Genomic DNA, 16,584 nt, shown 5'->3' with positions numbered 1-16,584 from the left:
GCCCCCAAAATTTTTTCCCCAATGCTCCTCTTAAGTGTGTTTTGGGGGGGGGGATTTCAACAGGGGAAACCCCCCCCCCTCCTACACATTTTTTTTTAATAACACTCTTTTTTCTTTTATACGGGCAATCAATAAGAGAGGAGGCGCTCTCAAACAGAAGAAAAACCTTTTTTTTAGTGCCCAGGCTTTTTTTTAATTATGGGGCCCCCCCCCCCGCATCATCTACACAGGTGAAGTCGTGCGTGCGTTCAGGAGCAGAAGCAGTGTATTCTTGCTGTTCGCCATGCACCTGTGTAGATGATGCGGGGGGGGGGGGCTCGATAATGAATGAAGCCATGGTCAGTAGTAAAAGGTTTTGATATCCTTTTGTGAACACTGCTCTCTTATTACATGTACCTATTATAATAGTAATACAGTTTTTTAATAAAACATGTTGTAATGGGCTGGTTCTGCACTTGGTACTGTCCAATCGCAAAAACCATATGAAGTCCAATAAGGGCGATCTGTGAATAACACTGTTCAATGAGGGTGATCTGTGATAAGTTTGGGGGTTCCGCAACTATCATCTCCCTAAACCCTGCTGGTGGAATCCGGGACATCATTTTATTAATTCATGTATGTAGTCAGATCGATCAGAATAAACAGGCAAATACAGGAGTCACACACAAAAAAATTATCCAAATTAGGCAAATTCATCATCGAAAGAGCGAGTATAATTCTTACGTAAACACACTAAATATATGTTACTTCGAAGTTTTATGTATTTAGTAAAACATACAGCTGCAGTACTAAACACTGTATTGTTTTTACTACACCAATCTTCGGAGTTCAGTATGCCCTATAGTAGGGCATAGGGCCTTTACATATACATATGTTAGTCGATTCGTAATGAACGTAAACATTTATCCTCCCAAAGCCACTGCATTGTCAAGCCGAGGCTTTAAATTATTTTATACATTATTACAGTATGGTCCGCCGTCATCGAAGAGAGCACCACTTTTCATCTCATTCTCAAACTGGCTTTGTAAATAACAGGCAAACCCTCTAAAGCTTGGCTCCTCTGCGAAATCAATGCGGAACTTCTTTTTCCTTCTCTTCGCTCTCGCCTTCGTTTTCGGCGGCAGTAACGCGCGCTCGGCCACCGAACATGCCCAGCTCATGGTGTCGCAGTCGGAGCTGGACCAACCCACCCGGTGGAACGTCGCCGACAAACGCTTACTGCGGGCCAACGACGGCACGAATGCTGCCGAGGAAGAACGAGGAATGGCGGACATTGCAACGAAGATGAAGACGTGGACACAAAGCTTAAAAACTCATGTCGGCAGCTCGAAGCCGTTTCAGATAGCGGCTCAGAAATGGAGAAACACGAAGGTGCAGCGAATGATCAAAAAGGGAATTTCTGATACGGCTTTGTTTGAAAACAAGGTCACTCCTGACGAATTTTTCAAGGCGCTGAGGCTGAAACCAGGGTTGAAACAATCGTCTGTTACAAACAACCCTGCTCTGAACAAGTACCGCGCCTACAAGAGCTTTTACGAGTCCAAGATCAAGACTGCTGCTACGTAAAAACTGGATCAGAATCACTTCATTACAGCAGTGAGAAATGTTGTATGACTAGCAGCTCGGTATGTACGGCACTGTTCACCCGACCGGCGCTTGTTTTCTCGTAATACATGGTAGCATTTTGGCCCTCCCGATGTGTTGTTGCTTTTTTCAATGAGAACGGTGTGTCGCGATAGTTTCAGTATCACATCGAGCTGCAGGTGGTCTGGAATTACTACAAGTCTATATTTCTGCTGAATCGTTTAAACTTCAAATTGTTAGAACACAGCCCAAGGCAACTTTAATAGTACGTAGTATATAACATTGTAAATGAATACCCACCGCATTTCTACGTACGTATATCCCGTTATCAACTTTGATGTAAACAGTAACATGTAGATGGAACTCCGGTAATCTCATGCTGTTCTACCATTCATAGAGTGCATTGGTATGCTATTGTTCAGCGAGTCCATCATGGTACAGGCTTTTGTGGCGACAATAATCGCGGGAAAGGAACGGCGCTTTTGTGCGGCTGTACGGTAATGGCATTGGTATTAACCCCTCATTCACCGGTCGCATGCCACAAGTAAATATTTTAAACAAAGTAGATAAAAAAAATGGTTTCGGCAATATTTTAGCTTAAAGGTTAGCATTCAAATTCGTCGTGTACGAATTAGAAGAAAAAACTACAAGCGAGTGGTACTGCTGCCGTTGTTGCTATACGCTAGTGGCAGTTTAGTCGGAGTCGCTCGGATCACCTTTTTCGCCCTTGCTTTCTGGCTTACCAAAGATTTAATAGCAGACTTTGTACCCCGAGAGCTGTGTATACTAGGCAACGAGACGCCGTCTCCACGGGTCCCTGCTGTCCGAATCTTACTGGCCATGTTGCGCTTTGCACTCAACAACGAGTTTTGCAATGTGATGACGATGCCGTGCGACTCTCCAAGATATGTTGATGTAATCTCCTTGCCTTTCTTATACGACTGTAGACTCAGATCCCAGCACTTCAAGAACTCTTGTTCGACTCCCACATTATGGTACGCAATACCCAGGACTGCCACGCGATCCAGTTTAATCGTCGGGTCAGTCTTGTCGCCTCTCTTTCCACCAAAGCCCTTGCGTGTTGGGCTTGATCCTCCATCTACGCGACCAAGTTGCAGCTCCTCATGCAAATTAATCAACGCCGATTGAGCGTGACCTAGTGCGCTTTGGTGCTTACCAAGCTGAGAGAGTACCGCACACATGTTGAGATGTGTGTCCGCTTTATTCGGCAAATTATCCAGACGAGACTCGATTTTGAGTGCTTCGGTTAAGTTAGTGAGTGCCTTGTGAAGGTTCCCTTGTCGACGATAGTAACACGCTAAGTTATTGAGTGTTACGGCTCGGCCGGCAGGATGTCGCTCCGTTAATATCTCTGCCTTCTTGAGCAACTCAAGCACTACTCGAAACTCTTCTTGCTGCAAGTAGGTCATAGCTAAAAGGTTGCACATTTCGCCCACTGTCCTGCAAGACGTCCATACTTCGTCGCTGTCTGCACCAAAGAAGTGCTGTCTTAGTACAAGACCTTTCTCCATGCACTCCAGTGCCTCTGTGTATCTTCCTTCTTGCTGTAGCTGTGCGCACTTGTCGTCCAATCTCTGCAAGGCAACGAGCTCCTTCTGATTCTCGATAAAGTGCGTCTCTTCCAATTGCTCCAGCTCGCTAACCTGTTTCGACGAAGCTGGAGATCGGAACTTCGACGTCTGGTTCCGCTCACTTATGTCCGTGGCAGGAGCGGGTGGGATCTCATTGTTAGAGTCCGCGTCATCCTCAAAGACCAGTGTGTTTCCATCCATTTTGTTGCAAAATGCTAGTGCTCCTATTAGCACTGTAGCCATTTTTAGACATGGCTACAATTACGACTACTGTATCCGTCTTAATAAAAGCTCATAACGGTCGGAGACCATTGAAAACATGGCTACATCTGACGTGGCAAAACCGATCATAGCAAATGGGAGCTGCTCCGCGCAATGACACCAGCGCTACGCGGCAACAGGACCAGGTGAGCCCCCGTGCTTCCTCTAACAGCACAGACAATGAGGACCAGGCCAAAGAGCATGCAACAACGATTGTCCCGTTGTGTGTGCGAGTCGATGATGACGTTGAGAGTGAAAGCTTGCTGGAGTTCGAGTGCGACTGGGCCCCGGGTATCGGTGGCTCCATCTGGACCAGTGGTGAGCTCCTTGCTGCGCACTTAGAGCTACAACGCGAGTATTTTCGCTCGATCTTCGATGGCGCCCGCGTAGTGGAGTTAGGTAGTGGTACAGGTTACGTTGGACTCATGATCGCCGCCTGTTTTAAGCCGGCGCACGTGTACCTTACGGATCTATCGACACATATCCAGGGCTTGCATCGCAATGTAGAGCGCAATGCTGGAGCTGTGCGTGCTGGCGTGCAGGTGCACGTCTCGGAGCTGAGCTGGGGTTGCTCGGAGCAGGAGACAGGTCTGCTGGAGTCTATCGCCGCGACCAGCGACGGCTCGGACGGGAACCTTGAAGCGGTGGACGTCATCCTGGGCACTGACGTGGCATATTTGCGAGAGCTATACGACCCTTTACTGCATACAATGAACCGCTTGGCGACGTCGCGGACGTTGATCCTCTTGGGCTTGAACCGGGCTGACACACGCCACACGTTTTTCCAGCAACTCGAACGAGATGGCTTCGAGTACTACAAGATCCCGGATTTCAAGCTCCCGCAGGAATACTGGGGGCGTGACTTTGGACTGCTCGAAATTCGCCGCGTTCGACAGGATGGAGCAGCAGATCTCTAGTGAACCCATATCAATTGCTGCATCTCGCCCGTGAACCCAAACTCGGCGGCAAAGCTCCAAGGTATTCGATACGAGGACGGCGAGCAATTTCATTGATACTGTACCAAAGCAACCAGGTATAACAGCATTCTACTTACGTAATAGATATTATAGAAACGATGGTCGCTGAGTGTTGTCGGCATTCGCCAACGAGGATGACATAGGCGTAGCAAACGCTAAATGTAGCCATTTCACGACGAGACTACTGTACGTGCGACAACCTGAACCTTCACTTTTTCTCATCAAGATCGGTCGGTCTCCTCCTCTGGAGGAGGCTCCTGAGCGAGCCGCCACACAGCTTCAACTCTTGAAACTTGTTGCCTTGGCATTTGCACCATGGTTGCATTGACACTGACAAAAGTGTGTTGAGGTTGCCATTGCAAACTGGAAAATTGAAGTGTGGCGTGAACATGTCCAAGTTGGACTCCAATGTGCGGAGTCTGCGGCTGCGCGATCGGTTCGGACTCGTGCCACAACACGACGTCGAGGATACACCTCTTCCTTTAACTCGCCTTATTTACAGTGTTCATCCTCGTGACATCCGTCCCTGTGGATTCTTGCGCGCATGTTCCGCGCATCCCTTAAGTTGGGGGTCTTCCCTGCCTCGAATGCTCCCTTCATCAAAGTGCGAGCAAGCCGAGACTGCTCATGGTCCGTCGTCGCCGGCTTCTCGCTACTCCGTGGCGGATCACCACAGCAGCAAGAATTGACAGCAAAACTCTCGCATTTCCGCCAAAAATTGAGTATTGACCTGACGATTTTTGGATTTTCTTTGGCGTCTCGCCATAACCGTCATTGAATACGCCACAAATTGTATCTTTTCCGACCACATTCGCACCGTGTCCAAAAGTCAGCTTGACACCTGTGCAATCACATTGAACGAATCTGAAAAGAAAACGATAGATCTTTTGATTTGATACCTCTAAACATTATATACCTTTAAAACTGGTTCTAAACAAGATGATAAGAGGTAGTGCATGCCCTAGTGTTCCGGCTACACAAAAACGGCTTGCACTTTCGCTCAGAAGAAATCGCTCCTCAGTGGCAACAGGTCGATTAGGGCAAAAAGTGCCATTGCGGCTGCAGGTTGAAGGCAAACGATGAGCAGTAGTTCCGCGCCGACCAGCGCCCCCAGCTCGTGGCATAAGCGCGTGGGGCGCCAAAAGCTACAGGCGAACAGCAAGCTCGGCTCGTGGTTCGTGAGCAAATTCGCCAGCAAGAACAAGCTGCTGCGCGACCACGACGAGGAGACGGCACAGAACCAGCGGCGTCGGCCGGTCGGTACGCTCAGCGCCGTGACAAACCAGCAACAGGCGAACGCCGCGCGGCGCGAGGAACTCAGTCGCAACAAGCCTGTGCGCCAGAAGAGTTTCCTGCGACAGCAACTGCAGGAAATGAAGCGGCAATCCGCCGAGGCGCTGCAGCGCGCCCAGAAGCGTATGGATGGGGAGATAGTCGAGGTAGATGAAGAAGATCTTGACGACAAATCATCATCTGATGAGGAGGAAGGGCTCCACGTGGTCGACGACCCGGAGGACGCTCTACGCGGGAGTCTAAGCAGCAACCCGGCGTCGTCCAGGAGGTCCAGCACCTGCTCGCGACGTCGTAGTGCCGCCGAGGAGCAACAGGAACGGGAGGACGAAATTTTGGCCCACGAAACTCAGAGAGTCGAGTACTCGGAAGAGGCGAACCGACGCATGAGTCAGGCCACACAACTGTACGCTGAAGCTATCAGCGCTTTGGACTACGCGCTGCATCCGAAACGTCAACCGGAGAAAGAGGCCTCTCCGAAGCCTCTGCTTCTTGGCGTCAAAAAAGGAAGTGCAAATATGCCCAAAAGTGAGTGGATTTAAGCAAAAAAATTGGCAAAAGTTTTTGGGGTAACGCCACACTGACGGAAGGAAGACAGTTTGAAGACGTGACGAAAAACGTGAGTGACAAAATGGTGGACGGAGGTACAGGCGGTGTATATCAAGATTTTCTTCGCCACGAGGAGGACGTAGCAGTAGTTTGGTATAAAAGGCGACGGCAATATTTTTATTTTGGGGGAAAAGTACTTAATTACAGTAGTAAAGAGAGTATGAACGATGAATATCAAGCGACGAAGCTACAGTGTTTTGTCACTTTGAGGATCGAGAGAATGCAACAAAGTGGGGATCTTCCAGTGGATGGTGCTCAACACGCTCGTAGCCGTCAAATGTCAACTTGTCCGTCTTCATCTCAGCAAACGCTTGCCGTTGGATCTTGACGTCAAACGGCAAGTAGCTGCAGTACACAACAGCGGTAAGTTCCGCACGCAATAGCGGTAAGTTCAGGTAAGACACAAGTGCAACAAAAATTTACATGAGTTCCAGTGACGGAGTCGTATCAAACGCGTGTTCGTTGACAACACGAACGGGGTTCAAGTCCAGATGTCTGCCAAGCGGATGCCTTTAGTGAGTCAGCGTAACAAGAGTAGACGTACGAGCACTCTCACATCACTTTGAGTTGCGTTAAAGGGGCTCTATGTGCGGTGAACACGCCTTCACTGTCCGTCACGTAGCCGAGAAACATTTCCGGCAACACTTTGGTGAACTTGTTCCCAGAGAGATCCCTGCCAAACAGATAGCAGTGATAAGTCCAGAGCTACTGCAACGCTGGGTTAACATCGTACAAGTACGTCGTGGTTACGGGGATGTTGATCGGAACTTCCTGCAACCAAAGTTTACAGTTTTTTGTGTCAGCATTCAGGATCGAGGACGATCACGCGACTGGCATCCACCTTAAGCCCTCGAAAATCACAGTAGACGGATACGCGCGCTTGACCGATGCAGTGACACTCCGTCGGGCAGGCTTCAACTGGGAGGAGCCCTGAGATCGTATGAAACGAGAGGAGTACGAGAAGCTCACACCGCCACATCGCACGGAAGCAGCCTCAATGGATCTCGAAGATCTTGCGTCAAGCGTCGCGACAAATGAAGCGGAAAACGTTCGGAAGGGTATGTGCAATGCAATTGTCTGGACGCAATTGGCGTCGCTGTCCGCGACTTTTTGTAGGGATTCTTTACGTGACATGCGCTAGTTGCTGGACAGGAAGCTGCTGCTTCGTTTGATAGTCTTTAGACGCTCAAACTTCACGCACTGCTCAGCGCAGCTCGTCTAACGACTGAGTTCTTACGTTTTGCTTTCAGTGTCAGCAATTGTTGATACCACTACCATGACTCAAAAGCAACTCAGTCCGGGTAACCGGTGGCCGCTTCGCAGACAGGAAACGGTTGTCCTCGCTGTCTCATGGCGCTCTGAATTCTGCTCTTCGACTCGCTTTCGAGCCACGTTGCCGCGCAACAAGCAGTGGTTTGGAACCAGCGGCGAGGAGAACGCGTTGAGTGCGGCCGTCACGGCTTCCTATCTCTTCCACGGCATTCCCATGCATTTGCAACGCTTGAAGTTTTTGAGTTCTAGCGAGTCGCGCGCGGGAGCGGACCAGTGGGTCATCACGTAAGACTAGCATGTTGCAAGAAATTCTCCGACGAGTAACGCACGTCCTTTTGCCCCGTTTTCCCAGCGTGATCCGTCGCTTTAGTGGGGCACTCCTCACACTCCACCTTTTGGCGGATGCGCAACTCCATACGTAGTGTGGCATTGCCGAACTGGGCCCATTCGGTCTTTTGCCATCCTCCGCGCAAGCACGCGACGTCGACGTAGCTGTACACCAAGCAACAATGCAACAGAACCCGGCTACTGTCGAGGCTGGAACCGTGCACCCGGTCACCTACCGCATGACGAGCGGTTGTAACCCTTCCAGCCAGGCTCACCGCAACCTCAGCGTGTCATGCGCGAAGGAGGACTTCCGACGCCGTCGGATGTCCTGGAATGGCGTCACTGCCAACCGCGTTTCGGACGACAGCTTCGACTGTCCGCAACGTCCGCGCACTACAAGAGCCGCTTCTACTGTTACCTCGCCGACGCGTCTTCGGCTCATTTACGAAGATGAAGACACCAAGGCTCGAGTATGTGGAAATGTGCAGCGACTACTCAATGTCGCCCAAAAGGACCCCGAAGCCAAGTCCGCCAATGCGCAGTTAGCGCGGAAAGTGCTAAAATATCGGCGAGTTATGGGGAGACTGGACGACGTGAACGTAGAGGACCCCGACTTCGACGTGTCCGCGTTCTTCGGCATCGAGTGGTGCCGCGTGGGTGCCCCCTCAAGCTGAAGTTATCTATGTTGAAGTTCTCCACTCTCTCTGGTGTCAACTTCGTAGTGCCCGACCGAGGAAGGACAAAAAAAATAGTAAGATTATCGGAAATGGCATTGATGACGGGAGTTAACCTTTCCACACTGCGTAGCATTGATAGCTCGTGGCCGAATACATGTACCGGTAAATTTGTCTTCAATTTGCCCTCGAGTGAGAAACTCGGATCTGTAAACGGAACATGGAGCTCAAATTGATGCCAGGTCGGCCCGAGCTATGCTAGTCGGCCGGGCCGACCAAAGCAAAGCCACGAGGCCCTGAAGGTTTCCACACCCAGCGCTGAATACAGAGGACACTTCATAGTATCGCACGTTGAGTGATACGAACGAAACGCCTTACTGCATGTACCTAGCGTCCCCCTCCACTAATTTCGTTCGTATTCAAGTCCCCTCGCCACCAACTCAGCTGCAGACTGTTTCCACGAAAGAAGAAAAACGTTTGTTGAGATCCACATCAGCAGCAGGATGATTAAATTGTTCATCGCTGCGTTGTCTCCTTCAATAAATTTGACCTGAATCTGCAACGTGAGACGCGATTCAGGTGAGTACCTAATCGTCGTCGGCAGGTGGGCTCATGAACCTTCACAACCAAACGCAAAACCTTTTCATCAACTTTTTTTCGGCGCGTAAGTAACGAGCCAACTGTGCCCTTTTGTCTCGCCAACGAAGTGCTCGTAACCAAGCAGTGCAGTGGCTTCTTCGCCTCATCAGCGTGCCACTCGTGTACTTGACCACTGTAGAAGAGCAAAGTTGACACCAAGCAAGATGCGCCAGCTTTGGGTTCCAAAGCTCTAAATTGGGGGACAATAGACCATTGTCTATAGTTGATTTGCACCGCTGCATCGTTGCTAACGCCCTCCTCAGGATTTTTTGAGAGGATCGTACTATTCTACAGAGGATCGTACTATTCTACTGTACATACATGTATTTTCCTCAGGATTGATGCTGAGCTCTCTTGCGTCGTGTGCGTGCGCAGAGTGCGCCGGTCCAATAATCGCTTCTGCTAACCAAGCTGCAACTTGCAAGGTGGACAAGTTGCTGTTTGGCCGTTCGCTTACACATTACTCACTTAAATGTCTCTCGAAGAGGAAGAATCATCCGCGCCACGTCGATCCGGGATGCGTCTTGTGTCCCTCTTTATGCTTCACGACTATCTCTACGATCGGACTCTCGTATCGCACTTCAACGTACACTGTGTATTACTACACACCACACACCAACCGTTGGTGCAGCGAAACAACCTCCGCAGAGAACAACCAAATTTGCATGCCTTTGAAGCCGTAGAGACGCGACGAGTAGATGCCAATCCATCGTCTTCATCGCCTTATCAAGCACTTTCGTGAATATTTGCTGTTTCCTTGCTGCATTGCAGATTCTTTGGAGAAATGCACGGGGTGCACTTGCAACATGAAGACCTTATGGGCACGAACGCTGGCCTGTTATGCCAATTTGACCTGCCATCCTTGTCGAGTGTGCAATCGCTTGCCCAGTTTCTGCTGTCAGCATCGTAAATACGATTCATTCTGCCATTTTTCGTAGACCCCCCTCTTAACACAAAGCACTCTAATACATCATCCGTCGCTGCATTTTAAACGTGTAAATTGCAGCATTGCGAAGTACGTTTTCGTATCATGTTGAAAAGCTTAGCAGTACACTGCAGTTCGCGTTAATAGGAGTTGTGTCTCAACCGAGATCTTTCTAAAAGTAAGCGCCTCGATACTCGAGCGAGAATCAATTGTTTGCATCCTTCACCATCAACGTGGCGAGACCCGATCCTCCGACATCAACAAAGAAGAGCCTTGGGGAAGGCATCATGATGAAGGGTGGTCGGACCTTCAGGATGTGGACGTCGCCCCTTCCTTCCTCATTTGCAGTTGCGAGCTGTGCGACCGAAAACTCGTGCTGAAGACGAACGTAATACACCTCTCTGGTGGTCTCCACAGCAATTTGCACTCCCTCTTTCGAGCAGAGCAGCCTACGGTGGACGGCCAACGAGAGATAGATATAGAGAGTTTCGCGATCGCTCGACGCTGGGATTCAAGCGACCATCTTCACTTGAGCTCTGCTTCGCACAGTTTGACAAGAGCCAACGGGGTGGGACTTGGCCGGGAAAACGCACACGAGCACGCATCGGGAGCAGGACTTACAAGCGGACGCGGTACATCAACGAGCGACTCCCACTTGTGAGAGGAGCGCAGTACATTTCATTGCCGTCTTCTCCTGAGAGCCCCCATTTCGACATTTATTCCAGATTGATATAAGCTCCTGCCTCACGTTTGCGAGCAGCTCCGCTCCATTATCACCTGTGTTTCTATCACGGAAGCCAAATCGGACGCGAAGACCGCCATTCCATCTCAATTCGCCGACACCTGGGAGCGTTTCTACGGCACGGAACTCAGCATTGCAAACCTCTTCGACAATCCACATTCCAACAGCATAGCCGACCGGAACAACAACTTGTGCATGCCTACTGTGATCAAGCAACACCATTTCAGTGAGAATAAAGATATCATCCGTCCCGGGTACAGGTACACTAGAAGAATGGAGCCGTCGGACGGTCCGAAAGAAGAAACGCGTCCTCGTCGACGTCGGAGATCCAGCGACTCGGTCATTTCAATAGCTTTAGAAGACGCTCCAGCCCGTGGATCTTCTGCTGGACCTTGTCGCGCTGAGTTAACCCCGTCAGAGGAGCACAACGCTTCACTTGCACCTATCTTGCTGGACACTATTGAGGCTCAAATTGGACCGAGTCCAGCTACCACGACGCGGTCTCCAGCCGAAACAAGCTCTACCGGGCCTAGCCCGGGACGATACACGGGCAAGCGCCGAGCCTCGGGTGAGATGATCCATCGTGAGGAGTCCAAGACGATGCAGTCTACGCGTCAAGGCTCAACACCAGGAGGGAGCGAGATTCGCCGTCCAGATCTTCCAAAGCAGGCGGTCGTTTCGCCAACGGTGCACACCGTCAGTGAAGTAGAGACGCCTCAACAGCAAGACACACAAGAAAACCAGCCGCACACTTCAAACCTGCCGCTGCGGGTGTCTACACGACGGACTACAACGACGACGAGATGGTCGCCTTCGATGCCGGGTGGTCCCAGGGAGCGGGCGTCCAGAACGGCGCGAGGATCAACTGCAAAGACGGCGACGCCACCCGCTCGTCCGATCTCGAACGCGACACGGAACGTCAGCTTTGGCATGCTGCAGCCACATTTTGAGCGGCCACTACAACAGGCGGCCGACAGCTTCGGCGTGTGCACGACCTTGTTGAAGAAAATCTGCCGGCGGAACGGCATCAGCAATTGGCCCTATCGCAAGATCTGCGGGCTCCGGAAGAGCATTGCATCAATGGCCAAGCAAGTCAACTACTTCGATGGAGAACAGAGGCGTGCGTACGCCGACCAATTGGAAAAGCTCGAGCATGAACTACAAGCGTATCTTCGAACGGGAAACGAACCAACGGAAGAGTTCTTGCGAATGTTACGCGCTTCAACTTCGACGCAGCAACAGAACCAATCAGAAGCACACGCAGCAGAAATTAGCCATGAGGACGATGAAAAGGAAGCGCAAGCGGTCCCGTCGTGGACGGCAAGACCAAGTATTGCAGTGCCCCTTTACATTGGTGGACAAATCGTGTATCCCACCCAGGAAGTGCAGGCTGCATCGCAGCATTTACCAGCGCCAGGAATGAGTGTAAATACGTGGCGTCCTCCAGGACCATCGTTTCCTACCATCGCTACACACCACCGTGCGCTACCGTCGATCGCGTCCATTCTACAGCACCAGAGCTACTCCAGTCCGAGCCGCGCTGCGTCGACGCAGAATCCAAATACAGTTCAACAATACGAAGTGGATCAGCAGCAGCAATGGCAATATTTCCCTCCTACAAATGGCAATGCAGTATGAGTTATCCAGTATGACGCATCACGAGGGAACAGAAAATCGAGGCTCATATTTATCAGCGTAAGGCGCTTTAGTAAAGGGGGGGGGGGAGGGTGTAGATGTTTTCGTGTTTGAGTATTGCTTAAGTTGGAATAGAAGACCGTGAGCCAGATGTTGGCATCAGACGATAAAGCCCTGCTTGACGAGGAGGACGATATTCTGGCAACCTGACTCACTACCCTCAAGGATCTACTTATGACGTGATTGAAGTTAACAAGTAAGCCGGTAAACAATGGATGAGCAGTTCACTTACTATGATATGCGCTGATCAAAATTCGAAGCTGTTTATCGGCACACCGGACTCACCACTCGCTCAGTTAACAAAGTACGAAGTACTTCTTACTAGTACTTCGTACATGTAGAAAATCTTTACTATAATACGGGTACTGTACTTGCCGCGTAATGCGTGTGGACAATGAGTGTAATGGCATCCAGACCATTTGGCAGACATGACCTGACACTTGCTGTTGTACCCTGATCGTAGACTGTAGCTCAGCATTCTGGCTGTCTGTGCTGGTGTTGCCGGCGGTTGTTCAGTAACCACCGTTTCACATATTACTGATTAATAGCGCTGGGCTCACCCCATCCGGCTTTCCTCGCCAAGGATTCCTAGGCGGAAACCTTGTCTTGTCTTGCGGCGGCATACAGTTTGCACATCATGCGCTGTTTCAAAGTGAAACTTCAAAGACGCATCGATGCAGTGGCTGCGGAGCATCTACGCTAGTATTTTTTAATAAGGACTGAAGTACATGTTAATACTTCTGCTTTGTAAATACTGCACCTGGACATTAGCCACGTCCGCCTTTGGTGACGAAGGAGACTCAGAGAAGGCCCTCACGGCTTCGACAATCACGCGTGACTTGAGGTCTTCTCCGACGTTGCATTGGTAAATTACCATTGGTAATCGCCACGAATGATGTTGCCGCATGCAACTCTTCGTTCTGTCTTTGACGCAAGGTCGCATCTTTCAGACAGCAGCTCTTCGGGCTCGAATCGACTTCAGTTCACATTTCATAGACCTCCATGTCTTCGCGGCGAGCGGGAACCAGACGACACCGTGGGGCGGCAGATCACCTGTCGGTTCTTTCTTGAAGAACGCAGAAAAAATGGAATTGGGTTGCATCGGTCATGGTCGTGACAGGATTAAGCTGATCGCGTTCGAGTCTTCGTACATGTTCTGTAGTATCGGTAGAGTTGATTCATTCGGATTGCTCCTTTCGGCGCTAACTTGGCGACCAACAGGAACGTAATGTAGAGCTCGTCCTCCTCGTATTCTATTTGTAGCGAAATACTTGCAAGCGCGGGGTGGCGCCAGGTGCGTAGCGTGTGCCGCGACTCATGCCTGTCTGCAACGGATCCTCTTCAAGAGTCAAGAGTCTTGATCCACCCGGCAACGCCGAACCGGGCAAAAACCGGGTTGGGTTGCAGCTCCTGGACAGAGCACTGCAGTACAGGCGCGACATGACGGCTGCCGCGCACTGCATCGGAATGCCATCGCGAATATCTGCACGCAGAAGCCGCGTCACAGATTGACAGCGCGCCAAGCAAAAGTCTCTGTTTGTCCAGCAGCAACTTGCAGCGTTGCGTGTCGAATCCACCCACTTTGCGCACTCATCCGTTGGCAGGTGACACAGGTGGAGAACGGACCGCGTCGTGGTCTCAAGTGGTACGCAAGTCCAGTCTCCGCTGCTGTCTGCTGCTTCAGTTCGGTATCCACAAGAGGCCTCCTCAAATATCGAACTCATTTTTCTTTCCGCCTTCTTGTTCACAAGCCGATCTCGGCGGATCGATCAATCGCAAACAAGGGACCCAACCCAAGTTGGGTTGTCTCGATCGCATATTCTCGAAACGGCGGGGTGAGGAAGCAAGCCACCAAAGCACGATCCGATCCTGCTCGTGAGCTCTTTGAGGCGATTCTCGTCGAAGATTGGTACTGTACATCCGTACATCCGTTGCTCACTGTCAGCATTACCGTACGCGCCGCCGTCCGACGGACACCTGGACGACGACAGAAAACGGAGAGTTCCATCCCCTTGTTCTCTCCTGCTTCTTGCTCCTGGCTCCTGGACAGACGCAGCACCGACCGATCGGAAACAGCTTTCAAATCCAGCGTCGCCAGTCATCCATCCGTGAACGGCGCGCAGCCATCTGACAAGTTGGACGCCAAGAACATATCTCACCTCTCAATTTACCCACCAGACAACAAGTGACGCTATTGCAACAATGGAAGCCTTCGCGTTTGCAGGCAACATCGCCGTCGACCCGTTGGCCGAGTTGGCGGCGGCAACCTCCAGGTCCGTCTCATTACCGCCGTTGGTGCACAAGCGCCAGTTGGTCGGCACCGCCGGCACGCCGGTCAAGCGTCGCAAGGTGTCGGAGCCCGTCTCATCGCCCGGTTCGCCAATGTCGACGTCGTCCGTCGGGTCGACGACCTCGTCCTCCAAGTCGGGTTCCCGTCCTAACGTGACAGCTTCAAGCAGCATAACACTGGATATGCTGCGCCCGCACTTTGAAGAGCCGTTGGCCAAGGTCGCGGCACACTTCGGCATCTGCGTGACGTTACTTAAGAAAATTTGTCGCCGACATGGTATCGCGCGTTGGCCACACCGTCAGATCACGGGCCTTCGCAAGAGTATTGCCTCAATGGAGCACGCTATCGGATACTTCGACGGCGATCGACGCGAGTCGTACGCCGAGCAATTGCTCAAGCAGAAGAAGAAACTCGCTGCGCTACTGGAAGACCCGACGGTAAACAACCCGCTTCTGGCGAATGAAGAAGAGCAACGCGTCGAGAATACGAGGAAACAGACAAAGACTTCACCCGTGCACGAGGTGGCACCGGCACTGATGACTCGTGCGTCGTCGCCTACCGGTCCGGTGCTGGCGGAGTCACCGTACTACGGTGCATCCATGATAGCTACGCCGGCACAGACACCACCCATGTGGCTTCCGGCACCGCATGTTGAGCCGAACTACACGCAGAATTACCACCAAGTTTGTCCTCCTACGCTCGACCAACGCAGTCCAGTTTACCCGTCGAGCTACTATATGCCTGGAGCGATTGCAATCAGCAATAACGTTCCTACAACCGCCATTCAGTTGCCTCCGCTACGTCGAGAGTCACGCGCAGTGTTGCCACCCATTTCGTCACTGGTAATCAGCAACAACATCTTCTCGTCGATGCCAACAACGAGTTGGTAAAGGAAAAAAAAAGTTAACCAAAAAGAAATGTAGAGATAGGGAGGGTAGCATAGCTTGAGTAATACTACGTAGTATTGAACCAACGACACTCTTATGAACTTCATGTTGCATTTCCAATTCGGTGGTGGTGAAATTTTTCGTGTGGGTGGTTCCTGACATGATTGTAAAACTGCAGAGCATCAATAAAATGCCCACGCAATCAAAAAATGATCGTGCTGAAATTTTCTTCCAAATCTTTTTGCGACGTAAAGTGAGTTGGATAGGCCTACTGTACTAACCAGACAGCCACGCCACGCCGAAATTCTTCGAGAAGTTCTACTGCTACCGCAAAGCGGTAGCAAAAGGTGTAATTTCCGGTATCACCAGTGTGCGATCTGCATTTCTATCCTGAGACATGCGCTTAGAATAACTTTGAGATGGGAAAGCAGCTTTCAGAATTTTAGAGATCCTCCAGCCATTCACCAAACTGGCCAGCAAAGCGAGCAAACAAGGGAGAGGAAGGCTAATGGTAAGTTGTATCTGCTTCTGTGGCCTCTTGTAGTGGCGCTGACGATTACATGCTGTAACTGATCTCGAATCTAGAGCGACGAGAGTGAAGGGGGAAGCGACACGCTGTTGGAGGGGCGAGCGCACTTGCTTCAGCTACGAGCCCAAAGAGAGAAGGTTGAGCAAAGAAGGAAATCGGAGACCAAGCGGTGTCGAGCGCTAGAGGAAGCTACGCAGCTTGCTTCATTCGAGCTAGTACACACCTCTATGTCTCGAGCGCAGGTGCGCGCTTTTGTTACGAAGAAACGAGAGCAGTACGCAGCTCGCTATA

General features: G+C 50.9%; 9 protein-coding genes across 9 annotated transcripts; 5 read left to right on the top strand and 4 right to left on the bottom strand.

The window, feature by feature from the left end:
• Nucleotides 1-1,071: 1,071 nt before the first annotated feature.
• PITG_05750 (secreted RxLR effector peptide protein, putative) lies at nt 1,072-1,566 on the top strand (the record flags this gene model as incomplete). The annotated part of the gene is made up of 1 exon (XM_002997963.1): nt 1,072-1,566. The coding sequence occupies one exon, from the start codon at nt 1,072-1,074 to the stop codon at nt 1,564-1,566; it is 495 nt and encodes a 164-aa protein (XP_002998009.1).
• A 662-nt stretch (nt 1,567-2,228) lies between these two features.
• Nucleotides 2,229-3,116, bottom strand: PITG_05749 (uncharacterized protein; the record flags this gene model as incomplete). The annotated part of the gene is made up of 1 exon (XM_002997962.1): nt 2,229-3,116. One exon carries the CDS (start codon nt 3,114-3,116, stop codon nt 2,229-2,231), a length of 888 nt encoding a protein of 295 aa, XP_002998008.1.
• Nucleotides 3,117-5,432: 2,316 nt separating this feature from the next.
• On the top strand, nt 5,433-6,588 carry PITG_05748 (uncharacterized protein; the record flags this gene model as incomplete). Its single annotated transcript, XM_002997961.1, has 1 exon — nt 5,433-6,588. The coding sequence occupies one exon, from the start codon at nt 5,494-5,496 to the stop codon at nt 6,244-6,246; it is 753 nt and encodes a 250-aa protein (XP_002998007.1).
• On the bottom strand, nt 6,514-7,292 carry PITG_05747 (uncharacterized protein; the record flags this gene model as incomplete). Its single annotated transcript, XM_002997960.1, has 5 exons — nt 6,514-6,658; nt 6,737-6,808; nt 6,870-6,986; nt 7,047-7,084; nt 7,155-7,292. 5 exons carry the CDS (start codon nt 7,290-7,292, stop codon nt 6,514-6,516), a joined length of 510 nt encoding a protein of 169 aa, XP_002998006.1.
• A 752-nt stretch (nt 7,293-8,044) lies between these two features.
• On the top strand, nt 8,045-8,661 carry PITG_05746 (uncharacterized protein; the record flags this gene model as incomplete). Its single annotated transcript, XM_002997959.1, has 1 exon — nt 8,045-8,661. One exon carries the CDS (start codon nt 8,095-8,097, stop codon nt 8,584-8,586), a length of 492 nt encoding a protein of 163 aa, XP_002998005.1.
• A 3,161-nt stretch (nt 8,662-11,822) lies between these two features.
• On the top strand, nt 11,823-12,530 carry PITG_05745 (RWP-RK domain-containing protein, putative; the record flags this gene model as incomplete). The annotated part of the gene is made up of 2 exons (XM_002997958.1): nt 11,823-12,222; nt 12,340-12,530. The coding sequence occupies 2 exons, from the start codon at nt 11,823-11,825 to the stop codon at nt 12,528-12,530; spliced, it is 591 nt and encodes a 196-aa protein (XP_002998004.1).
• A 613-nt stretch (nt 12,531-13,143) lies between these two features.
• PITG_05744 (uncharacterized protein) lies at nt 13,144-13,464 on the bottom strand (the record flags this gene model as incomplete). The annotated part of the gene is made up of 2 exons (XM_002997957.1): nt 13,144-13,281; nt 13,348-13,464. 2 exons carry the CDS (start codon nt 13,462-13,464, stop codon nt 13,144-13,146), a joined length of 255 nt encoding a protein of 84 aa, XP_002998003.1.
• A 376-nt stretch (nt 13,465-13,840) lies between these two features.
• Nucleotides 13,841-14,311, bottom strand: PITG_05743 (uncharacterized protein; the record flags this gene model as incomplete). The annotated part of the gene is made up of 1 exon (XM_002997956.1): nt 13,841-14,311. The coding sequence occupies one exon, from the start codon at nt 14,309-14,311 to the stop codon at nt 13,841-13,843; it is 471 nt and encodes a 156-aa protein (XP_002998002.1).
• Nucleotides 14,312-15,059: 748 nt separating this feature from the next.
• Nucleotides 15,060-15,767, top strand: PITG_05742 (RWP-RK domain-containing protein, putative; the record flags this gene model as incomplete). Its single annotated transcript, XM_002997955.1, has 1 exon — nt 15,060-15,767. The coding sequence occupies one exon, from the start codon at nt 15,060-15,062 to the stop codon at nt 15,765-15,767; it is 708 nt and encodes a 235-aa protein (XP_002998001.1).
• Nucleotides 15,768-16,584: the final 817 nt, after the last annotated feature.

Source organism: Phytophthora infestans, genomic scaffold, assembly GCF_000142945.1.
Source record: "Phytophthora infestans T30-4 supercont1.9 genomic scaffold, whole genome shotgun sequence".
Classification (NCBI taxonomy): domain Eukaryota; phylum Oomycota; class Peronosporomycetes; order Peronosporales; family Peronosporaceae; genus Phytophthora; species Phytophthora infestans.
The sequence above is the reverse complement of the archived record's forward strand: the minus strand, read 5'-3'. Positions and strand labels throughout refer to the sequence as shown.